Below are 24396 nucleotides of genomic sequence, written 5' to 3'. Positions count from 1 at the left end.
ATGAGAGAGTCTGCTAAATGACTCCCTACTGTAAGTCTCTCTGGATAAGAGAGTCTGCTAAATGACTCCCTACTGTAAGTCTCTCTGGATGAGAGAGTCTGCTAAATGACTCCCTACTGTAAGTCTCTCTGGATAAGAGAGTCTGCTAAATGACTCCCTACTGTAAGTCTCTCTGGATGAGAGAGTCTGCTAAATGACTCCCTACTGTAAGTCTCTCTGGATGAGAGAGTCTGCTAAATGACTCCCTACTGTAAGTCTCTCTGGATGAGAGAGTCTGCTAAATGACTCCCTACTGTAAGTCTCTCTGGATGAGAGAGTCTGCTAAATGACTCCCTACTGTAAGTCTCTCTGGATGAGAGAGTCTGCTAAATGACTCCCTACTGTAAGTCTCTCTGGATAAGAGAGTCTGCTAAATGACTCCCTACTGTAAGTATCTCTGGATAAGAGAGTCTGCTAAATGACTCCCTACTGTAAGTCTCTCTGGATGAGAGAGTCTGCTAAATGACTCCCTACTGTAAGACTGTCTGGATGAGAGAGTCTGCTAAATGACTCCCTACTGTAAGACTGTCTGGATGAGAGAGTCTGCTAAATGACTCCCTACTGTAAGTCTCTCTGGATGAGAGAGTCTGCTAAATGACTCCCTACTGTAAGTCTCTCTGGATAAGAGAGTCTGCTAAATGACTCCCTACTGTATGTCTCTCTGGATAAGAGAGTCTGCTAAATGACTCCCTACTGTAAGTCTCTCTGGATGAGAGAGTCTGCTAAATGACTCCCTACTGTAAGTCTCTCTGGATAAGAGAGTCTGCTAAATGACTCCCTACTGTAAGTCTCTCTGGATGAGAGAGTCTGCTAAATGACTCCCTACTGTAAGTCTCTCTGGATGAGAGAGTCTGCTAAATGACTCCCTACTGTAAGACTGTCTGGATGAGAGAGTCTGCTAAATGACTCCCTACTGTAAGACTGTCTGGATGAGAGAGTCTCCTAATGACTCCCTACTGTAAGTCTCTCTGGATGAGAGAGTCTGCTAAATGACTCCCTACTGTAAGTCTCTCTGGATAAGAGAGTCTGCTAAATGACTCCCTACTGTATGTCTCTCTGGATAAGAGAGTCTGCTAAATGACTCCCTACTGTAAGTCTCTCTGGATGAGAGAGTCTGCTAAATGACTCCCTACTGTAAGTCTCTCTGGATAAGAGAGTCTGCTAAATGACTCCCTACTGTAAGTCTCTCTGGATGAGAGAGTCTGCTAAATGACTCCCTACTGTAAGTCTCTCTGGATGAGAGAGTCTGCTAAATGACTCCCTACTGTAAGTCTCTCTGGATAAGAGAGTCTGCTAAATGACTCCCTACTGTAAGTCTCTCTGGATGAGAGAGTCTGCTAAATGACTCCCTACTGTAAGTCTCTCTGGATGAGAGTCTGCTAAATGACTCCCTACTGTAAGTCTCTCTGGATGAGAGAGTCTGCTAAATGACTCCCTACTGTAAGTCTCTCTGGATAAGAGAGTCTGCTAAATGACTCCCTACTGTAAGTCTCTCTGGATGAGAGAGTCTGCTAAATGACTCCCTACTGTAAGTCTCTCTGGATGAGAGAGTCTGCTAAATGACTCCCTACTGTAAGTCTCTCTGGATGAGAGAGTCTGCTAAATGACTCCCTACTGTAAGACTGTCTGGATGAGAGAGTCTGCTAAATGACTCCCTACTGTAAGTCTCTCTGGATGAGAGAGTCTGCTAAATGACTCCCTACTGTAAGTCTCTCTGGATGAGAGAGTCTGCTAAATGACTCCCTACTGTATGTCTCTCTGGATAAGAGAGTCTGCTAAATGACTCCCTACTGTAAGTCTGTCTGGATGAGAGAGTCTGCTAAATGACTCCCTACTGTAAGTCTCTCTGGATAAGAGAGTCTGCTAAATGACTCCCTACTGTATGTCTCTCTGGATGAGAGAGTCTGCTAAATGACTCCCTACTGTAAGTCTCTCTGGATGAGAGAGTCTGCTAAATGACTCCCTACTGTAAGTCTCTCTGGATGAGAGAGTCTGCTAAATGACTCCCTACTGTAAGTCTCTCTGGATGAGAGAGTCTGCTAATGACCCTACTATCTGGATGAGAGAGTCTGCTAAATGACTCCCTACTGTAAGTCTCTCTGGATGAGAGAGTCTGCTAAATGACTCCCTACTGTAAGTCTCTCTGGATGAGAGAGTCTGCTAAATGACTCCCTACTGTAAGTCTCTCTGGATGAGAGAGTCTGCTAAATGACTCCCTACTGTAAGTCTCTCTGGATGAGAGAGTCTGCTAAATGACTCCCTACTGTAAGTCTCTCTGGATGAGAGAGTCTGCTAAATGACTCCCTACTGTAAGTCTCTCTGGATGAGAGAGTCTGCTAAATGACTCCCCTACTGTAAGTCTCTCTGGATGAGAGAGTCTGCTAATGACTCCCTACTGTAAGTCTCTGGATGAGAGAGTCTGCTAAATGACTCCCTACTGTAAGTCTCTCTGGATGAGAGAGTCTGCTAAATGACTCCCTACTGTAAGTCTCTCTGGATGAGAGAGTCTGCTAAATGACTCCCTACTGTAAGTCTCTCTGGATGAGAGAGTCTGCTAATGACTCCCTACTGTAAGTCTCTCTGGATGAGAGAGTCTGCTAAATGACTCCCTACTGTAAGTCTCTCTGGATGAGAGAGTCTGCTAAATGACTCCCTACTGTAAGTCTCTCTGGATGAGAGAGTCTGCTAAATGACTCCCTACTGTAAGTCTCTCTGGATGAGAGAGTCTGCTAAATGACTCCCTACTGTAAGTCTCTCTGGATGAGAGAGTCTGCTAAATGACTCCCTACTGTAAGTCTCTCTGGATGAGAGAGTCTGCTAAATGACTCCCTACTGTAAGTCTCTCTGGATGAGAGAGTCTGCTAAATGACTCCCTACTGTAAGTCTCTCTGGATGAGAGAGTCTGCTAAATGACTCCCTACTGTAAGTCTCTCTGGATGAGAGAGTCTGCTAAATGACTCCCTACTGTAAGTCTCTCTGGATGAGAGAGTCTGCTAAATGACTCCCTACTGTAAGTCTCTCTGGATGAGAGAGTCTGCTAAATGACTCCCTACTGTAAGTCTCTCTGGATGAGAGAGTCTGCTAAATGACTCCCTACTGTAAGTCTCTCTGGATGAGAGAGTCTGCTAAATGACTCCCTACTGTAAGTCTCTCTGGATGAGAGAGTCTGCTAAATGACTCCCTACTGTAAGTCTCTCTGGATGAGAGAGTCTGCTAAATGACTCCCTACTGTAAGTCTCTCTGGATGAGAGAGTCTGCTAAATGACTCCCTACTGTAAGTCTCTCTGGATGAGAGAGTCTGCTAAATGACTCCCTACTGTAAGTCTCTCTGGATGAGAGAGTCTGCTAAATGACTCCCTACTGTAAGTCTCTCTGGATGAGAGAGTCTGCTAAATGACTCCCTACTGTAAGTCTCTCTGATGAGAGAGTCTGCTAAATGACTCCCTACTGTAAGTCTCTCTGGATGAGAGAGTCCTGCTAAATGACTCCCTACTGTAAGTCTCTCTGGATGAGAGAGTCTGCTAAATGACTCCCTACTGTAAGTCTCTCTGGATGAGAGAGTCTGCTAATGACTCCCTACTGTAAGTCTCTCTGGATGAGAGAGTCTGCTAAATGACTCCCTACTGTAAGTCTCTCTGGATGAGAGAGTCTGCTAAATGACTCCCTACTGTAAGTCTCTCTGGATGAGAGAGTCTGCTAAATGACTCCCTACTGTAAGTCTCTCTGGATGAGAGAGTCTGTACTCCCTACTGTAGTCTCTCTGGATGAGAGAGTCTGCTAAATGACTCCCTACTGTAAGTCTCTCTGGATGAGAGAGTCTGCTAAATGACTCCCTACTGTAAGTCTCTCTGGATGAGAGAGTCTGCTAAATGACTCCCTACTGTAAGTCTCTCTGGATGAGAGAGTCTGCTAAATGACTCCCTACTGTAAGTCTCTCTGGATGAGAGAGTCTGCTAAATGACTCCCTACTGTAAGTCTCTCTGGATGAGAGAGTCTGCTAAATGACTCCCTACTGTAAGTCTCTCTGGATGAGAGAGTCTGCTAAATGACTCCCTACTGTAAGTCTCTCTGGATGAGAGAGTCTGCTAAATGACTCCCTACTGTAAGTCTCTCTGGATGAGAGAGTCTGCTAAATGACTCCCTACTGTAAGTCTCTCTGGATGAGAGAGTCTGCTAAATGACTCCCTACTGTAAGTCTCTCTGGATGAGAGAGTCTGCTAAATGACTCCCTACTGTAAGTCTCTCTGGATGAGAGAGTCTGCTAAATGACTCCCTACTGTAAGTCTCTCTGGATGAGAGAGTCTGCTAAATGACTCCCTACTGTAAGTCTCTCTGGATGAGAGAGTCTGCTAAATGACTCCCTACTGTAAGTCTCTCTGGATGAGAGAGTCTGCTAAATGACTCCCTACTGTAAGTCTCTCTGGATGAGAGAGTCTGCTAAATGACTCCCTACTGTAAGTCTCTCTGGATGAGAGAGTCTGCTAAATGACTCCCTACTGTAAGTCTCTCTGGATGAGAGAGTCTGCTAAATGACTCCCTACTGTAAGTCTCTCTGGATGAGAGAGTCTGCTAAATGACTCCCTACTGTAAGTCTCTCTGGATGAGAGAGTCTGCTAAATGACTCCCTACTGTAAGTCTCTCTGGATGAGAGAGTCTGCTAAATGACTCCCTACTGTAAGTCTCTCTGGATGAGAGAGTCTGCTAAATGACTCCCTACTGTAAGTCTCTCTGGATGAGAGAGTCTGCTAAATGACTCCCTACTGTAAGTCTCTCTGGATGAGAGAGTCTGCTAAATGACTCCCTACTGTAAGTCTCTCTGGATGAGAGAGTCTGCTAAATGACTCCCTACTGTAAGTCTCTCTGGATGAGAGAGTCTGCTAAATGACTCCCTACTGTAAGTCTCTCTGGATGAGAGAGTCTGCTAAATGACTCCCTACTGTAAGTCTCTCTGGATGAGAGAGTCTGCTAAATGACTCCCTACTGTAAGTCTCTCTGGATGAGAGAGTCTGCTAAATGACTCCCTACTGTAAGTCTCTCTGGATGAGAGAGTCTGCTAAATGACTCCCTACTGTAAGTCTCTCTGGATGAGAGAGTCTGCTAAATGACTCCCTACTGTAAGTCTCTCTGGATGAGAGAGTCTGCTAAATGACTCCCTACTGTAAGTCTCTCTGGATGAGAGAGTCTGCTAAATGACTCCCTACTGTAAGTCTCTCTGGATGAGAGAGTCTGCTAAATGACTCCCTACTGTAAGTCTCTCTGGATGAGAGAGTCTGCTAAATGACTCCCTACTGTAAGTCTCTCTGGATGAGAGAGTCTGCTAAATGACTCCCTACTGTAAGTCTCTCTGGATGAGAGAGTCTGCTAAATGACTCCCTACTGTAAGTCTCTCTGGATGAGAGAGTCTGCTAAATGACTCCCTACTGTAAGTCTCTCTGGATGAGAGAGTCTGCTAAATGACTCCCTACTGTAAGTCTCTCTGGATGAGAGAGTCTGCTAAATGACTCCCTACTGTAAGTCTCTCTGGATGAGAGAGTCTGCTAAATGACTCCCTACTGTAAGTCTCTCTGGATGAGAGAGTCTGCTAAATGACTCCCTACTGGTAAGTCTCTCTGGCTGAGAGAGTCTGCTAAATGACTCCCTACTGTAAGTCTCTCTGGATGAGAGAGTCTGCTAAATGACTCCCTACTGTAAGTCTCTCTGGATGAGAGAGTCTGCTAAATGACTTCCCTACTGTAAGTCTCTCTGGATGAGAGAGTCTGCTAAATGACTCCCTACTGTAAGTCTCTCTGGATGAGAGAGTCTGCTAAATGACTCCCTACTGTAAGTCTCTCTGGATGAGAGAGTCTGCTAATGACTCCCTACTGTAAGTCTCTCTGGATGAGAGAGTCTGCTAAATGACTCCCTACTGTAAGTCTCTCTGGATGAGAGAGTCTGCTAAATGACTCCCTACTGTAAGTCTCTCTGGATGAGAGAGTCTGCTAAATGACTCCCTACTGTAAGTCTCTCTGGATGAGAGAGTCTGCTAAATGACTCCCTACTGTAAGTCTCTCTGGATGAGAGAGTCTGCTAAATGACTCCCTACTGTAAGTCTCTCTGGATGAGAGAGTCTGCTAAATGACTCCCTACTGTAAGTCTGTCTGGATAAGAGTCTGCTAAATGACTCCCTACTGTAAGTCTCTCTGGATGAGAGAGTCTGCTAAATGACTCCCTACTGTAAGTCTGTCTGGATAAGAGTCTGCTAAATGACTCCCTACTGTAAGACTCTCTGGATGAGAGAGTCTGCTAAATGACTCCCTACTGTAAGTCTCTCTGGATAAGAGAGTCTGCTAAATGACTCCCTACTGTAAGTCTCTCTGGATGAGAGAGTCTGCTAAATGACTCCCTACTGTAAGTCTCTCTGGATGAGAAAGTCTGCTAAATGACTCCCTACTGTAAGTCTCTCTGGATGAGAGAGTCTGCTAAATGACTCCCTACTGTAAGTCTGTCTGGATAAGAGAGTCTGCTAAATGACTCCCTACTGTAAGTCTGTCTGGAGAAGAGAGTCTGCTAAATGACTCCCTACTGTAAGTCTCTCTGAATAAGAGAGTCTGCTAAATGACTCCCTACTGTAAGTCTCTCTGGATGAGAGAGTCTGCTAAATGACTCCCTACTGTAAGTCTCTCTGGATGAGAGAGTCTGCTAAATGACTCCCTACTGTAAGTCTGTCTGGATAAGAGTCTGCTAAATGACTCCCTACTGTAAGACTCTCTGGATGAGAGAGTCTGCTAAATGACTCCCTACTGTAAGTCTCTCTGGATAAGAGAGTCTGCTAAATGACTCCCTACTGTAAGTCTCTCTGGATAAGAGAGTCTGCTAAATGACTAACGTGTAAATGTATGATTGTGCTTGTTTTCTGACCTGTATCTCCTCTCTCTCTCTGTAGTTATGACATGATGTTGTCTTGTTGGAGTGAGGACCCTCTGAAGAGACCTTCCTTTAGGAATCTAGTAGAGAGGACTGAACTTCTACTGTCAGAAGACACCAAGAATGTACGTACTGGACCTGTTCAGCAATGTTTGTTGAAATGCATCTAGAATTATCAATATATGTGAATTAAAGTTGTATCGAATTGAAATGGAATCAATAACTTGGTATAATTATTTGAACTACTACTGCCAGAAAACACCAAGAATGTATGTTCATAAATACATGTATAGTTTTTAAATATATATATTTTAGCTTTATATGGATTTATCGATCTACATTTACGCATTAATATGAATGTTCATATCCTCAATTGTATCTTTCAGCAATGGTTAATGTAACATGCTCTGTGTTGATGATTGTGTGTGTGTGTGTGTGTGTGTGTGTGTGTGTGTGCAGGTGTACCTGAACCTGAGCTATGGAGCTGTTCTTCCAGACCAGCAGAGGGCAGCGTCTCATAGACTTAGCTCAGTGAGCAGCACTACGGCCTCGACACAACCACTACTGCTGAATACTGCTGATGTGTTTCTGGACTACGACACTGTCTGAATAATGGACACACACTACACACACTACACGCACTACACACACTACACACACTACACACACACTACACACACACTACACACACACTACACACACACTACACACACACTACACACACACTACAGCTCTGTGTATTGGACTCCATCTCTCTGTATTGATCGGTCTGTGATGTATGTCATGTTTTGTTTAACCTTTATTTAACGAGGCAAGTCAGTTAAGAACAAATTCTTATTTACAATGACGGCCTACCCCGGATGACGCTGGGCCAATTGTGCGCCATCATATGGGACTCTCGATCACGGCCGGTTGTGATACAGCCCGGGATTGAACCAGGGTCTGTAGTGACGCCTCTAGCACTGAGACGCAGTGCCTTAGACCGCTGCGCCACTCGGGAGCATGTAGCATGTAGTAGCATGTAGCATGTCGTCCATAGGTTTTAGTGCTACGGTCAGTAACCAGCCTGAGACCCCATTTCTCTCCATTATTTAATAGTTTTTATTTAACCTTTACGTTGACAGGGAGTCCTGCTGAGACCAATGTCTCTTTTCCAGATGAACCCTGTATAGCACCCCACAATACAATAAACACATTAACCTACACATTATTACACACAGCAATACACAAACAGACAAATAGCCAAACGTAATGATAAAAACAGACCCATTCTTCAGTAAAAAGGTCTCCTAACAACTGTCTGAAATGCCCTGGAGGCACCAATTCCTCCATTTTTAAAGTGTATTATAAATCATTCCGTATGTAAGTTGAAAGCAAATTAAAGGCTGATGTACCTAAGTCTCTAGACACCAAAGAGAGTCTCCAGAGTGAACGAGTTTGATAACTTGTCATTTTAAATCTTAACAGTGATGCTCGGTAAGTAAAGAGAAAGTAATGGATGTGATGTACGTGCCTTTAAAAGAGGTCAAATCACTGAAATGATTACTTACAGGCTCTAACCAATAGTGCAAAAAAAAGGTGTGTGTGTGTGTGTGTGTGTGTGTGTGTGTGTGTGTGTGTAGGTAAGTAAAGAAATAACAACAGTAAAAAGACATTTGAAAATAAAAGCAGCGAGGCTACATACAGACACCGGTTAGTCAGGTTGATTGAGGTAGTATGTAGATATGGTTAAAGTGAATATGCATATATGATGAACAGAGAGTAGCAGCAGCGTAAAAGAGGGGTTTGGCGGGAGGCGGGACACAGTGCAAACAGTCCGGGTAACCATTGGTTACCCGTTCAGAAGTCTTATGGTTCTTATGGTTCAGAATACAGTGACGAGTAATAAAACTGTCTTCTGTTATAAAACGAAGGGAGCTGTGGAAAGAACGACACCCAGGGGGGTTTAGACTAGAGGGAGCTGTGGAAAGAACGACACCCGGGGGGGTTAAGACTAGAGGGAGCTGTGGAAAGAACGACACCCGGGGGGTTTAGACTAGAGGGAGCTGTGGAAAGAACAACACCCGGGGGGTTAAGACTAGAGGGAGCTGTGGAAAGAACAACACCCGGGGTGTTTAAGACTAGAGGGAGCTGTGGAAAGAACAACACCCGGGGGGGTTTTAGACTAGAGGGAGCTGTGGAAAGAACAACACCCAGGGGGTTTAAGACTAGAGGGAGCTGTGGAAAGAACGACACCCGGGGGGTTTAAGACTAGAGGGAGCTGTGGAAAGAACAACACCCAGGGGGGTTAGACTAGAGGGAGCTGTGGAAAGAACGACACCCGGGGGGTTTAGACTAGAGGGAGCTGTGGAAAGAACAACACCCAGGGGGTTTAAGACTAGAGGGAGCTGTGGAAAGAACGACACCCGGGGGGTTTAGACTAGAGGGAGCTGTGGAAAGAACAACACCCAGGGGGTTTAGACTAGAGGGAGCTGTGGAAAGAACAACACCCAGGGGGGTTTAGACTAGAGGGAGCTGTGGAAAGAACGACACCCAGGGGGTTTAAGACTAGAGGGAGCTGTGGAAAGAACGACACCCGGGGGGTTTAAGACTAGAGGGAGCTGTGGAAAGAACGACACCCGGGGGGTTTAAGACTAGAGGGAGCTGTGGAAAGAACAACACCCGGGGGGTTTAAGACTAGAGGGAGCTGTGGAAAGAACGACACCCGGGGGGTTTAGACTAGAGGGAGCTGTGGAAAGAACGACACCCAGGGGGGTTTAAGACTAGAGGGAGCTGTGGAAAGAACGACACCCAGGGGGGTTTAAGACTAGAGGGAGCTGTGGAAAGAACGACACCCAGGGGGGTTTAAGACTAGAGGGAGCTGTGGAAAGAACGACACCCGGGGGGGTTTAGACTAGAGGGAGCTGTGGAAAGAACAACACCCAGGGGGTTAAGACTAGAGGGAGCTGTGGAAAGAACAACACCCAGGGGGTTAAGACTAGAGGGAGCTGTGGAAAGAACGACACCCAGGGGGGTTTAAGACTAGAGGGAGCTGTGGAAAGAACAACACCCAGGGGGTTTAGACTAGAGGGAGCTGTGGAAAGAACGACACCCAGGGGGGTTTAGACTAGAGGGAGCTGTGGAAAGAACGACACCCAGGGGGTTTAGACTAGAGGGAGCTGTGGAAAGAACGACACCCGGGGGGTTAAGACTAGAGGGAGCTGTGGAAAGAACAACACCCAGGGGGTTTAGACTAGAGGGAGCTGCATTTTGATAAATAGTATCACCATAACAACAGGTAGAACGGTTGATAAATAGTATCACCATAACAACAGGTAGAAAGGTTGATAAATAGTGTCACCATAACAACAGGTAGAAAGGTTGATAAATAGTATCACCATAACAACAGGTAGAACGGTTGATAAATAGTATCACCATAACAACAGGTAGAACGGTTGATAAATAGTATCACCATAACAACAGGTAGAACGGTTGATAAATAGTATCACCATAACAACAGGTAGAAAAGGTTGACTACACAATCTGCTTCCTGCTGACGAGAGAGAGACAACATCCGTTTCTGTAAAAAGAGCCTCTTTAAATTTTAGTTTCTTAACAAGCTCAGTCGTATGTTTAAAAAGATAAATCATTGTCAATCCAAAAGAGTATTTGTATACAAGGCCTCGTTCGATTATAGAACCATCCAATCGAGTGAAGATGTAATCCATCTGAGACAATCTTGCGAGAACTTGAAAACAACAACTATTTCATTTTGCCTGTACTAAGCATGAGTTTTAAAGTCAGTAAGGGCTTCCTGAACGACTGCAAAATCGTCCTGTAGCTTTGTCACAGCCAGGGCAGCAGTCGGGGGAATTGAGTACCTAATAGTATCGTCTGCATATAGAGGAAATGTAAAAATGTTAACAGATTGACCAATAGCATTTATATAAATAGAACAGGTCCTAGTATCGACCCCTGCGGAACACCTCACGATGGCCTGAGTTCTGTCACTAAGAAACCATTAACAGGTGTCAGAGCTCAGGCCTTATCGAGGACAACTTATTCAATTTAAATTGCATGATCAACATTATCAAAGTCCACAAACAAAGCAGCACATTTTCATTTTAGTGTTTAAAGCATTAACAACGATTGTTAACAACTGAAGTGGTTGCTGTAATAGTGCTATACCCCAGGCCTAAACCCTGATTGGATGTCCAGGCCTAAACCCTGATTGGATGTCCAGGCCTAAACCCTGATTGGATGTCCAGGCCTAAACCCTGATTGATTTACATTCATAAAAAAATATCAAAGTTGTACATTTACCAAGGATTGTAGAATTTTAGCTAGACCAGGAAGCCTTGAAATGGGGGCGATTATGATTAAGATCCCTACTGTCCCCGTCCTTATGGAGTGGCAGAACAAGATCTGATTTCCATACTTATGGAATATTTCCTGATAACAATGTTAAATATAAAAATGTAGGTTATTGAGCCGACAATGATGGGCGCTGCACACTTAAGCAGACCGGGATCCAATTGGTCGGCCCCCTGTGGATTTCTTGTTGTCTAATGCTATCAAAGCATCCAGGACTTATTTTTCTGTAAATAGCCTAAAAGAAAAGCTTTGACTATCATTTCTCTGATCATTCAGCAAGTTTCCCTCTATCAGCATCCAGCCCCAATATCATTGTGAATAGGCTTAGAAGTTCAAAGAGATCACCCGCTGAAAATAAACTGATGATTTAATGCAATATTAGAGCCAATATACAATACAGTATGTATACAGTATGAACTGACACAGCAGTTAGTTTATAGGCTGACTGACATCTATACAGCATGTATATCTACTAACACAGCTGTTTTGACCATATACAGTATACACCATCATCATCAGAACATTTCCCAGGACATAGACATATCTGATATTGGCAGAAAGCTTCAATTCTTGTTAATCTATCTGCACTGTCCAATTTACAGTAGCTATTACAGTGAAAGAATACCATTCTATTGTTTGAGGAGAGTGCATAATTATGAAATGTATTAATAGGCACATTTGGGCAGACTTGATACAACATTTTGAACTGAAATACAATGATTCATTGGATCAGTCAAAAAAAAATGCACATACACTGCTGCCATCTAGTGGCAAAAATCTAAATAGTGCCTGAACTGGAATAATACATTGTAGCCCATGTCTGCAAAAAATCAAAAATACGATTGGTAAATGAGTCTAGCCAGATATCTAAACTTGTAGTAATTATGGTCTCATTACCGACCGGGGGCCCCCATTCATTTTGTTTGTCACTCTCACTCAGATATTATATAAAGAACTGCAAATATTTCTCTCCACCCTTTGGCAAACTGTGTAGAATTGCAAGAGATTAAACTCTATAATGTTTTATTTTATGAATGTGGGTTCTATGGGAAACATAGAACCAGGAAGGGCTCTGTCTGGGAAACAGAGAACCAGGAGGGGCTCTGTCTGGGAAACAGAGAACCAGGAGGGGCTCTGTCTGGGAAACAGAGAACCAGGAGGGGCTCTGTCTGGGAAACATAGAACCAGGAGGGGCTCTGTCTGGGAAACAGAACCAGGAGGGGCTCTGTCTGGGAAACATAGAACCAGGAAGGGCTCTGTCTGGGAAACAGAACCAGGAAGGGCTCTGTCTGGGAAACAGAACCAGGAGGGGCTCTGTCTGGGAAACATAGAACCAGGAGGGGCTCTGTCTGGGAAACATAGAACCAGGAAGGGCTCTGTCTGGGAAACATAGAACCAGGAAGGGCTCTGTCTGGGAAACATAGAACCAGGAAGGGCTCTGTCTGGGAAACATAGAACCAGGAAGGGCTCTGTCTGGGAAACATAGAACCAGGAGGGGCTCTGTCTGGGAAACATAGAACCAGGAAGGGCTCTGTCTGGGAAACATAGAACCAGGAAGGGCTCTGTCTGGGAAACATAGAACCAGGAAGGGCTCTGTCTGGGAAACATAGAACCAGGAAGGGCTCTGTCTGGGAAACATAGAACCAGGAAGGGCTCTGTCTGGGAAACATAGAACCAGGAAGGGCTCTGTCTGGGAAACATAGAACCAGGAAGGGCTCTGTCTGGGAAACATAGAACCAGGAAGGGCTCTGTCTGGGAAACATAGAACCAGGAAGGGCTCTGTCTGGGAAACAGAACCAGGAAGGGCTCTGTCTGGGAAACATAGAACCAGGAGGGGCTCTGTCTGGGAAACAGAATCAGGAGGGGCTCTGTCTGGGAAACAGAACCAGGAGGGGCTCTGTCTGTGTCTGGAAACCAACTCTTCATGTGTAAATACATTAACTTTAGCTTTATGTGCTTTTAGGGTTTGTTTTATGTTAATAGTATGTGTGTGTGTTGGTTTTTAATTACAATGTTATGCAGAGAATGTGTGTGATGAATGATGCCATGTAAAAACGTGCTTCTTCTGTAACGGGACCTTGAATGGTTTGGAGGCTGAGGATGTTTTGATACAGTTGGCTGACTTGTAATAAAGAAAGTACTGGAACTATTGTGTGTGTGTGTGTGTGTGTGTGTGTGTGTGTGTGTGTGTGTGTGTGTGTGTGTGTGTGTGTGTGTGTGTGTGTGTGTGTGTGTGTGTGTGTGTGTGTGTGTGTGTGTGTGTGTGTGTGTGTGTGTGTGTGTACCTGGGTCTCCTCAGAACATACAGTCAGGCCAGGTATAGACTGTGTTCCAGTGGAGGCCATCACTGCTCCTGTAAAGTAAACCTTGAACAAAGTGACAACAAAAACACACACAACCAACAATACATTTGTAATCGGGTTTTTATTTTCATATTGACCGAGGGAGAAAGGGAGGAGAAGGGTTAAGAATACAGGAAACACTTCAAACTATGTTTCCATGTGACTTTGGGAGAGAGGGAGAACACAGCTGGTGACAGGGAGAGGAGATGCACGTCAGGAGATTTACACTGCTGGACGTCACCTGGTAAGTGTACATTCAACTAGTTGGTTACCTGGTAAGTGTACATTAAAACTAGTTGGGGTTACCTGGTAAGTGTACATTAAAACTAGTTGGGGCTACCTGGTAAGTGTACATTAAAACTAGTTGGGGCTACCTGGTAAGTGTACATTCAACTAGTTGGTTACCTGGTAAGTGTACATTAAAACTAGTTGGGGCTACCTGGTAAGTGTACATTAAAACTAGTTGGGGCTACCTGGTAAGTGTACATTCAACTAGTTGGTTACCTGGTAAGTGTACATTAAAACTAGTTGGGGTTACCTGGTAAGTGTACATTAAAACTAGTTGGGGCTACCTGGTAAGTGTACATTAAAACTAGTTGGGGTTACCTGGTAAGTGTACATTAAAACTAGTTGGGGCTACCTGGTAAGTGTACATTAAAACTAGTTGGTTACCTGGTAAGTGTACAGTAAACTAGTTGGTTACCTGGTATGTGTATATTAAAACTAGTTGGTTACCTGGTAAGTGTACAGTAAACTAGTTGGTTACCTGGTATGTGTATATTAAAACTAGTTGGGGTTACCTGGTAAATGTACATTAAAACTAGCTGGGGTTACCTGGTAGGTGTATATTAAAACTAGTTGGGGTTACCTGGTATGTAAGGTTTCTAAGCTGGTTTTTAACCAGTAAACTAGCAGGGTTTCTAGAAACCACCACGGTGTGGTACTGGTGTAATAACAGTTCTAGAAACCACCACGGTGTGGTACTGGTGTAATAACAGTTAGTTCTAGAAACCACCACGGTGTGGTACTGGTGTAATAACAGTTAGTTCTAGAAACCACCACGGTGTGGTACTGGTGTAATAACAGTTCTAGAAACCACCACGGTGTGGTACTGGTGTAATAACAGTTCTAGAAACCACCACGGTGTGGTACTGGTGTAATAACAGTTCTAGAAACCACCACGGTGTGGTACTGGTGTAATAACAGTTCTAGAAACCACCACGGTGTGGTACTGGTGTAATAACAGTTCTAGAAACCACCACCGTTTGGTACTGGTGTAATAACAATTAGTTCTAGAAACCACCACGGTGTGGTACTGGTGTAATAACAGTTCTAGAAACCACCACGGTGTGGTACTGGTGTAATAACAGTTCTAGAAACCACCACGGTGTGGTACTGGTGTAATAACAGTTCTAGAAACCACCACGGTGTGGTACTGGTGTAATAACAGTTCTAGAAACCACCACGGTGTGGTACTGGTGTAATAACAGTTAGTTCTAGAAACCACCACGGTGTGGTACTGGTGTAATAACAGTTCTAGAAACCACCACCGTTTGGTACTGGTGTAATAACAGTTCTAGAAACCACCACCGTTTGGTACTGGTGTAATAACAGTTCTAGAAACCACCACGGTGTGGTACTGGTGTAATAACAGTTAGTTCTAGAAACCACCACCGTTTGGTACTGGTGTAATAACAATTAGTTCTAGAAACCACCACGGTGTGGTACTGGTGTAATAACAGTTCTAGAAACCACCACGGTGTGGTACTGGTGTAATAACAGTTCTAGAAACCACCACGGTGTGGTACTGGTGTAATAACAGTTCTAGAAACCACCACGGTGTGGTACTGGTGTAATAACAGTTAGTTCTAGAAACCACCACGGTGTGGTACTGGTGTAATAACAGTTCTAGAAACCACCACGGTGTGGTACTGGTGTAATAACAGTTCTAGAAACCACCACGGTGTGGTACTGGTGTAATAACAGTTAGTTCTAGAAACCACCACGGTGTGGTACTGGTGTAATAACAGTTCTAGAAACCACCACGGTGTGGTACTGGTGTAATAACAGTTCTAGAAATCACCACGGTGTGGTACTGGTGTAATAACAGTTAGTTTTAGAAACCACCACGGTGTGGTACTGGTGTAATAACAGTTAGTTCTAGAAACCACCACGGTGTGGTACTGGTGTAATAACAGTTAGTTCTAGAAACCACCACGGTGTGGTACTGGTGTAATAACAGTTCTAGAAACCACCACGGTGTGGTACTGGTGTAATAGCAGTTCTAGAAACCACCACGGTGTGGTACTGGTGTAATAACAGTTAGTTTTAGAAACCACCACGGTGTGGTACTGGTGAAATAACAGTTGATCTTCAGTCTATCAGTGGTAGTCACATGAATAATACATAACGTCCCCTTCCTGACCCGTTTCTGGTGTCCGTTTTAAATCCGGACCTTACAAAACAAATCCAGCATTTCCGTGATGCAGGTAAAGAAACAGCGTTCAGGTCCAACATTCAGAACATTCCAAACAGAGCTGCTTGTTACAGTACATCGGAACAACGGAAGCATAGAATCAGAACGTAGAATTTCAGAACTTGATTCTCGTACTATGAATGGAACATGATTGAACCACTACATTACACAGCCTGTTTCTCTTCTACAGCAGAAGGGCTACGTCCCACCCTATTTCATACACGTAGTGCACTACTTTAGACCAGCTCTGGACAAACGTAGTGCACTATATAGGGAATAGGGTGTAATTTAGGACACAATCAAACAGGGTACATACGTTGAGTCTTTCCACCGTTCCATTCTTTGGACTGGGTGTATATCAGTGATGTGGAAACAACACTACAATAACAGTTTAACAGGTACATTTTTTTCAGCAATAAAACTCACAAAACACAACAACTAAAGGACCTGAATTTGCTGAGGGATGTGTGTCAAAAGGGTAGTGTGTGTGTGTGTGTGTGAGACACACACGTTGTCATAGCTTCATAGGTAATGATTCCCCATGAAACCATCCGTCAGTGGAAGCATTAATACCTTGGTGTGTAATCCACAGGAACACAGTGGACAACACTCAGTCTCACACTAACATGTATTGAAGTTGGGCTGCATCTCTCTTGGGCATCATCATCACCAGCCCAAACACAGAGGAAGATTCTAGAATATTCACCAGTCATCATCATTACTGCAACGCATGAACTGATTGGCTGTTCCCGTGTGATACAGGAAGTAGAACAAGAGGAGAAATGACCAAACCAAGACAAAAACAAATCACAGACATTCTGGGAAGTCCTTTTTCCAAACAACACACTGCTCCTGTCCTGTCCAAGGCTTTTACTGTTAGATATGTCTTCACTGGTACATTACTTACTGACTGACTGACTGACTGACTGACTGACTACTGACCAGACCTGGGTCAAATATCACCTGACTACTGACCAGACCTGGGTCAAATATCACCTGACTACTGACCAGACCTGGGTCAAATATCATCTGACTACTGACCAGACCTGGGTCAAATATCACCTGACTACTGACCAGACCTGGGTCAAATATCACCTGACTACTGACCAGACCTGGGTCAAATATCACCTGACTACTGACCAGACCTGGGTCAAATATCACCTGACTACTGACCAGACCTGGGTCAAATATCACCTGACTACTGACCAGACCTGGGTCAAATATCACCTGACTACTGACCAGACCTGGGTCAAATATCACCTGACTACTGACCAGACCTGGGTCAAATATCACCTGACTACTGACCAGACCTGGATCAAATATCACCTGACTACTGACCAGACCTGGGTCAAATATCACCTGACTACTGACCAGACCTGGGTCAAATATCACCTGACTACTGACCAGACCTGGATCAAATATCACCTGACTACTGACCAGACCAATGCTAACTCTTTACATTTCCGTGATGTAAAATTTGATTCGTTTTTCATGGTTTGATTTGTTGATTCGTTCCTAATAACCAGAAAACTAACGCATCAGAAGAATGGTTTGTTATTATCGGTCATTTCCCATCTCCTCCTGACAGACATGTGACATGTTCTGTCTGGCCTGGAGAGACTGAGCATGTGCAGATGTCAGGTTATGATTGGGCCCCATGTGAGACGTGTGTTTACTGGAGCAGATAGATGCATGTCTGTTGAGTCCTTGGCTGATTCTCCAATGGCACCCAAGTCCTAATGTAGTGCACTACTTTATACCAGGACCCAATGGCACCCTATATAGTGGACTACTTTAGACCAGGGCCCAATGGCACCCTATTCCCTATGTAGTGCACTACTTTAGACCAGGGCCCTATTCCCTATATAATGCACTACTTTAGACCAGAGCCCTATGGCACCCTATTCCCTAGATAGTGCACTACTTTAGACCAGAGCCAATAGGAGAGTAGGGTCCCATTTGGGACACACAAGTTTTATTCCTGAGGAGAGACCATTCAGCAAATTGTGGATCCTTGAATAAGGGAGTTAGTATAAGACACAGGGGGAAACACACACAATGTAAACACATTCATTCAGTCACACACACACACACACACACACACACACACACACACACACACACACACACACACACACACACACACACACACACACACACACACACACACACACACACACACACACACACACACTGTAAACACATTCATTCATACACACACAATGTAAACACATTCATATATATACACACACACACACACACACAGTCTAGAGGTAAACACATGGACAAGAACACACACTCGCATACTCTCTCTCACACAGAAACATACACACACATTTCCACACACATCCAGATTCAACACAGCTAAGTCTGTAATTTACTGTGTTAGACCTCATTAAGTGCCATAATATCATGGGGGAGATATACTGTCTGTAGGTCTGTAATTTACTGTGTTAGACCTCATTAAGTGCTATAGTATCATGGGGGGAGAGATACTGTCTGTAGGTCTGTAATTTACTGTGTTAGACCTCATTAAGTGCTATAGTATCATGGGGGGAGAGATACTGTCTGTAGGTCTGTAATTTACTGTGTTAGACCTCATTATGTGCTATAGTATCATGGGGGAGATATACTGTCTGTAGGTCTGTAATTTACTGTGTTAGACCTCATTAAGTGCTATAATATCATGGGGGAGATATACTGTCTGTAGGTCTGTAATTTACTGTGTTAGACATCATGGGGGAGATATACTGTCTGTAGGTCTGTAATTTACTGTGTTAGACCTCATTAGGTGCTATAATATCATGGGGAGATATACTGTCTGTAATTTACTGTGTTAGACCTCATTAAGTGCCATAATATCATGGGCAGGTTAAATATATACTGTCTGTTATGTATAATAAGACTCTGTTTCTTTCTTCATTCAAAAATAATCCATTCTCTATACATGCAGTACTCTGATAGAAGGGTCATATACTTCTGGAAATATATATACCTCTTTGAATAGTCTGTTAAAATATATATATATATATCAACTGACCCTGTGTGGTGTGATGATTGGCACTTGGAATAACTAAAACCCTGACAGATGGTCCCAGATCTGTGTGTTGTATTGTCAAGTTGGTAAGACAGCACAATTCATACAGAAAATTCAGCAGATGTTTTTTTTTTTTTACAAAGCAACTTAGAGTCAGTCATACGTGCATAGATTTGACGTATGGATGTCCCTAGCTCGAAACAAACCCACAACCACTGGGGTTGCAAGTGCCTTGCTCTACCAACTGAGCCAACACAAGACCAAAGTGATCTGGGACCAGGCGAAGTAATATGACCCACCCCTGGTCTGGTTTAAACTGTATTTACCTGTCTGTCTGTTGGGTCGTCATGATCTGATTGGATCAGACGTGGTTGTCGTTCTGATAAAACGTTTAAAAATGTTGAGTCTAAAAAAAATTGTTGAGTTTAAAAACTACATTTCCCAGCATTCCACTAGAACCCAAGCCCGTCCATTAAACCAACGGTGACACAACATCTTTTTAAAAACGTTTCTCTCTCCGGGGGTCAAGTTCCAACACAAATAAAATACACCCTTAACTGAATGACTTTGATAACCTCAAGGCAGGAAGGGAGGAAAGATGGAAGGATGGATGCATTTTCAAAGTGTTGGAACAGGGCCGAAGACCTTTCAGTGGAAGAGAGCGGCGTTCTTCATACTAGCTGAACATCTGTCACCTCATATCTGACCAGGAACTGACCAGGAAAACACTGAATGAAGTCTGAACTCATTTTGTCAAAAGTTACTAATAAAAACGTACAGTTATTTACCCATGCAATCATATAAAATACTAATTTCCGTTTTTTCCCTTGTAGCTATAATGGATATTTACATGTTTTCTTTTTATGTTACACACATCTGTACTGTACAGACCCATAGAGTCAGTCCATCACCACAACGTTCCTTTTGGAGTCTCTCGTTACCGTGGCAATGCAGAGTTCTACTGGGTTTCCACGGACACCGAGTTTGTCTCTCCTCCAACGCACAAACAACAACGTTCCTCCTGGTTGCTACGGGATACAGGGTTCCGATGGTTCCGGTCCGTACTATTGTCACCATGGTGATGAGGAGTTCCTTAGGAAGGTGTAATCCAGGTGGGGCCAAACCTCCTCCTGAAGATCTCCTGACTGCAGGCTTTTGTTCCGGCCCTGCGCTAACCAACACACCTGATTCAGTCCAGAAGAACATCAAGGTCCTGATGAGCAACTGAATAGGTGTGTTAGAGCAGAGCCGGAGCCAAACCCTGCACAGTTAGTAGCTTTCTAGGAGGAAGGGCTGGCCACCCTCACCGTTACCCATAATTCAGTTTGTTATAGCGGAAGATAGAGGGGGTGAACACAGCAGCTATATCGGTAGGGGCAGTAGGAGGGGGGGTTGGGTGACTCCAACACTGTAGTTCCATTAGAAAAACACAATCCCTCCACACCTCCGATTGGTTCAGCCTTCAGGTCATAGAGTCTGATTGGACGCCTGGGTCGCCCAGGCCTACTGTGCTTGGCTGCTGGAGCTGTCAGTCCGGTGCGAAGGCGGGCCTTTGGGTTGTTTCTGTGGCTGTGGTTTCAGCTGCAGCTGATGCCTCTGGTTGTGAGACTGTTGTTGTTGCGTTACCTGGGTGAAGGCCTGTTGCTGTTGTTGCATGGGGAATGCTGCCTGGAGGATCAGCTGCTGGTTGCCGTGGAGAAGACGGGTGCCCTGGTTACGGGAAGTAAGATAGAGAGACAATGGATTAGAATGGTATTCTTATTCTAATTCTATGGTTAGAACTATAGAAGTGACTCTATGACATTATGATTAGAACACTGTGAAATCCTTGAAACTCTAATACACTCAGGTAGACATTCCCCTTAGTCACAGATGTAGGATCAGGGTAAAACAGATAGTGTTCATTCTGCCTCTGTCCCTGTTGAACTCTGCCCCCACACTGCTCTCTGCTGGTTACATGTAGGAACTGCTGCTGCTTCTGTTGATTTATTTATTTCACCGTTATTTAACCAGGTAGGCTAGTTGAGAACAAGTTCTCATTTACAACTGCGACCTGGTCAAGATAAAGCATAGCAGTTCGACACATACAACAACACAGAGTTACACATGGAGTAAAACAAACATACAGTCAATAATACAGTAGAAAAATAAGTCTATATACAATGTGAGCAAATGAGGTGAGATAAGGGAAGTAAAGGCAAAAAAAGGCCATGGTGGCAAAGTACATACAGTGAGGGAAAAAAGTATTTGATCCCCTGCTGATTTTGTACGTTTGCCCACTGACAAAGAAATGATCAGTCTATAATTGTAATGGTAGGTTTATTTGAACAGTGAGACAGAATAACAACAAAAAAATCCAGAAAAACGCATGTCAAAAATGTTAAATTGATTTGCATTTTAATGTGGGAAATAAGTATTTGACCCCCTCTCAATCAGAAAGATTTCTGGCTCCCAGGTGTCTTTTATACAGGTAACGAGCTGAGATTAGGAGCACACTCTTAAAGGGAGTGCTCCTAATCTCAGTTTGTTACCTGTATAAAAGACACCTGTCCACAGAAGCAATCAATCAATCAGATTCCAAACTCTCCACCATGGCCAAGACCAAAGAGCTCTCCAAGAATGTCAGGGACAAGATTGTAGACCTACACAAGGCTGGAATGGGCTACAAGACCATCGCTAAGCAGCTTGGTGAGAAGGTGACAACATTTGGTGCGATTATTCGCAAATGGAAGAAACACAAAAGAACTGTCAATCTCCCTCGGCCTGGGGCTCCATGCAAGATCTCACCTCGTGGGGTTGCAATGATCATGAGAACGGTGAGGAATCAGCCCAGAACTACATGAGAGGATCTTGTCAATGATCTCAAGGCAGCTGGGACCATAGTCACCAAGAAAACAATTGGTAACACACTACGCTGTGAAGGACTAAAATCCTGCAGCGCCCGCAAGGTCCCGCTGCTCAAGAAAGCACATATACATGCCCGTCTGAAGTTTGCCAATGAACATCTGAATGATTCAGAGGACAACTGGGTGAAAGTGTTGTGGTCAGATGAGACCAAAATGGAGCTCTTTGGCATCAACTCAACTCGCCGTGTTTGGAGGAGGAGGAATGCTGCCTATGACCCCAAGAATACCATCCCCACCATCAAACATGGAGGTGGAAACATTATGCTTTGGGGGTGTTTTTCTGCTAAGGGGACAGGACAAATTCACCGCATCAAAGGGACGATGGACGGGGCCATGTACTGTCAAATCTTGGGTGAGAACCTCCTTCCCTGAGCCAGGACATTGAAAATGGGTCGTGGGTGGGTATTCCAGCATGACAATGACCCAAAACACACGGCCAAGGCAACAAAGGAGTGGCTCAAGAAGAAGCACATTAAGGTCCTGGAGTGGCCTAGCCAGTCTCCAGACCTTAATCCCATAGTAGATCTGTGGAGGGAGCTGAAGGTTCGAGTTGCCAAACGTCAGCCTCGAAACCTTAATGACTTGGAGAAGATCTGCAAAGAGGAGTGGGACAAAATCCCTCCTGAGATGTGTGCAAACCTGGTGGCCAACTACAAGAAACGTCTGACCTCTGTGATTGCCAACAAGGGTTTTGCCACCAAGTATTAAGTCATGTTTTGCAGAGGGGTCAAATACTTATTTCCCTCATTAAAATGCAAATCATTTTATAACATTTTTGACATGCGTTTTTTTTCTGGATTTTTTTGTTGTTATTCTGTCTCTCACTGTTCAAATAAACCTACCATTAAAATTAAAGACTGATCATTTCTTTGTCAGTGGGCAAACGTACAAAATCAGCAGGGGATCAAATATTTTTTTCCCTCACTGTACAATATAGCAAGTAAAACACTGGAATGGCAGATTTGCAGTGGAAGAAAGTGCAAAGTAGAAATAGAAATAATGGGGTGCAAAGGAGCAAAATAAATAAATACAGTAGGGGAAGAGAGGTAGTTGTTTGGGCTAAATTATAGATGGGCTATGTACAGGTGCAGTGATCTGGGAGCTGCTCTGATAGCTGGTGCTTAAAGCTAGTGAGGGAGATGAGTGTTTCCAGTTTCAGAGATTTTTGTAGTTCGTTCCAGTCATTGGCAGCAGAGAACTGGAAGGAGAGGCGGCCGAAGGAGGCATTGGCTTTGGGGGTGACCAGTGAAATATACCTGCTGGAGCGCGTGCTACAGGTGGGTGCTGCTATGGTGACCAGCGAGCTGAGATAAGGGGGGACTTTACCTAGCAGGGTCTTGTAGATGACCTGGAGCCAGTGGGTTTGGCGACGAGTATGAAGCGAGGGCCAGCCAACGAGAGCGTACAGGTCGCAGTGGTGGGTAGTATATGGGGCTTTGGTGACAAAACGGATGGCACTGTGATAGACTGCATTCAATTTATTGAGTAGGGTATTGGAGGCTATTTTGTAAATGACATTGCCAAAGTTGAGGATCGGTAGGATGGTCAGTTTTACGAGGGTATGTTTGGCAGCATGAGTGAAGGATGCTTTGTTGTGGAATAGGAAGCCAATTCTAGATTTAACTTTGGATTGGAGATGTTTGATGTGAGTCTGGAAGGAGAGTTTACAGTCTAACCAGACACCTAGGTATTTGTAGTTGTCCACATATTCTAAGTCAGAACCGTCCAGAGTAGTGATGCTGGATGGGTGGGCAGGTGCAGGCAGCGATCGGTTGAAGAGCATGCATTTAGTTTTACTTGTATTTAAGAGCAGTTGGAGGTCACAGAAGGAGAGTTGTATGGCATTGAAGCTGAAGCTCGTCTGGAGGGTTGTTAACACAGTGTCCAAAGAAGGGCCAGAAGTATACAGAATGGTGTCGTCTGTGTAGAGGTGGATCAGAGAATCAAGAGAGCGACATCATTGATGTATGCAGAGAAAAGAGTCGGGCCAAGAATTGAACCCTGTGGCACCCCCATAGAGACTGCCAGAGGTCTGGACAACAGGCCCTCCGATTTGACACACTGAACTCTATCAGAGAAGTAGTTGGTGAACCAGGTGAGGCAATCATTTGAGAAACCAAGGCTGTTGAGTCTGCCGATGAGGATGTGGTGATTGACAGAGTCGAAAGCCTTGGCCAGGTCAATGAATACGGCAGCACAGTATTGTTTCTTATCGATGGCGGTTATGATATCGTTTAGGACCTTGAGCGTGGCTGAGGTGCACCCATGACCAGCTCTGAAACCAGATTGCATAGCGGAGAAGGTGCGTTGGGATTCGAAATGGCCGGTAATCTGTTTGTT

General features: G+C 44.3%; 2 protein-coding genes and 2 long non-coding RNA genes across 17 annotated transcripts in view; 2 read left to right on the top strand and 2 right to left on the bottom strand.

The window, feature by feature from the left end:
* LOC115190784 (mast/stem cell growth factor receptor kita) overlaps positions 1-8519 on the top strand; it is a 64375-nt gene extending 55856 nt beyond the window's left edge. For both annotated transcript variants that reach the window (XM_029748851.1, XM_029748850.1), the window contains 2 exons: positions 6962-7067; positions 7402-8519. In XM_029748851.1, coding sequence (XP_029604711.1) covers positions 6962-7067; positions 7402-7551 — 256 coding nt within the window. In that variant the 3' untranslated portion in view covers positions 7552-8519. The remainder of the gene's footprint in view (positions 1-6961; positions 7068-7401) is intronic.
* Positions 8520-13700: 5181 nt separating this feature from the next.
* LOC115190808 (uncharacterized) lies at positions 13701-17939 on the bottom strand. Of its 10 annotated transcripts, none has more exons than XR_003877400.1 (5): positions 17341-17939; positions 15418-17047; positions 15250-15381; positions 14966-15213; positions 13701-14885 (listed from the first exon to the last, which is right to left on the bottom strand). It is a non-coding gene; the product is annotated as an uncharacterized LOC115190808 (long non-coding RNA). The 10 variants fall into 10 exon arrangements; XR_003877401.1 differs by having other exon boundaries at positions 15250-15421; positions 15458-17047; XR_003877399.1 differs by having other exon boundaries at positions 13701-14765; positions 14802-14885; positions 15250-17047; positions 17341-17938.
* A 767-nt stretch (positions 17940-18706) lies between these two features.
* Positions 18707-19013, top strand: LOC115190829 (uncharacterized). Its single transcript, XR_003877428.1, has 2 exons — positions 18707-18823; positions 18874-19013. It is a non-coding gene; the product is annotated as an uncharacterized LOC115190829 (long non-coding RNA).
* Positions 19014-19274: 261 nt separating this feature from the next.
* The window catches only part of LOC115190785 (circadian locomoter output cycles protein kaput), a 41578-nt gene continuing 36456 nt past the window's right edge, over positions 19275-24396 (bottom strand). For all 4 annotated transcript variants that reach the window (XM_029748853.1, XM_029748852.1, XM_029748855.1 and 1 more), the window contains one exon: positions 19275-20860. In XM_029748853.1, coding sequence (XP_029604713.1) covers positions 20654-20860 — 207 coding nt within the window. In that variant the 3' untranslated portion in view covers positions 19275-20653. The remainder of the gene's footprint in view (positions 20861-24396) is intronic.

Source organism: Salmo trutta, unplaced genomic scaffold (genome assembly GCF_901001165.1).
Source record: "Salmo trutta unplaced genomic scaffold, fSalTru1.1, whole genome shotgun sequence".
In the NCBI taxonomy this organism is placed as follows: domain Eukaryota; kingdom Metazoa; phylum Chordata; class Actinopteri; order Salmoniformes; family Salmonidae; genus Salmo; species Salmo trutta.
Note: the sequence above shows the minus strand (reverse complement) of the source record. Positions and strands in the feature narration are given on the sequence as shown.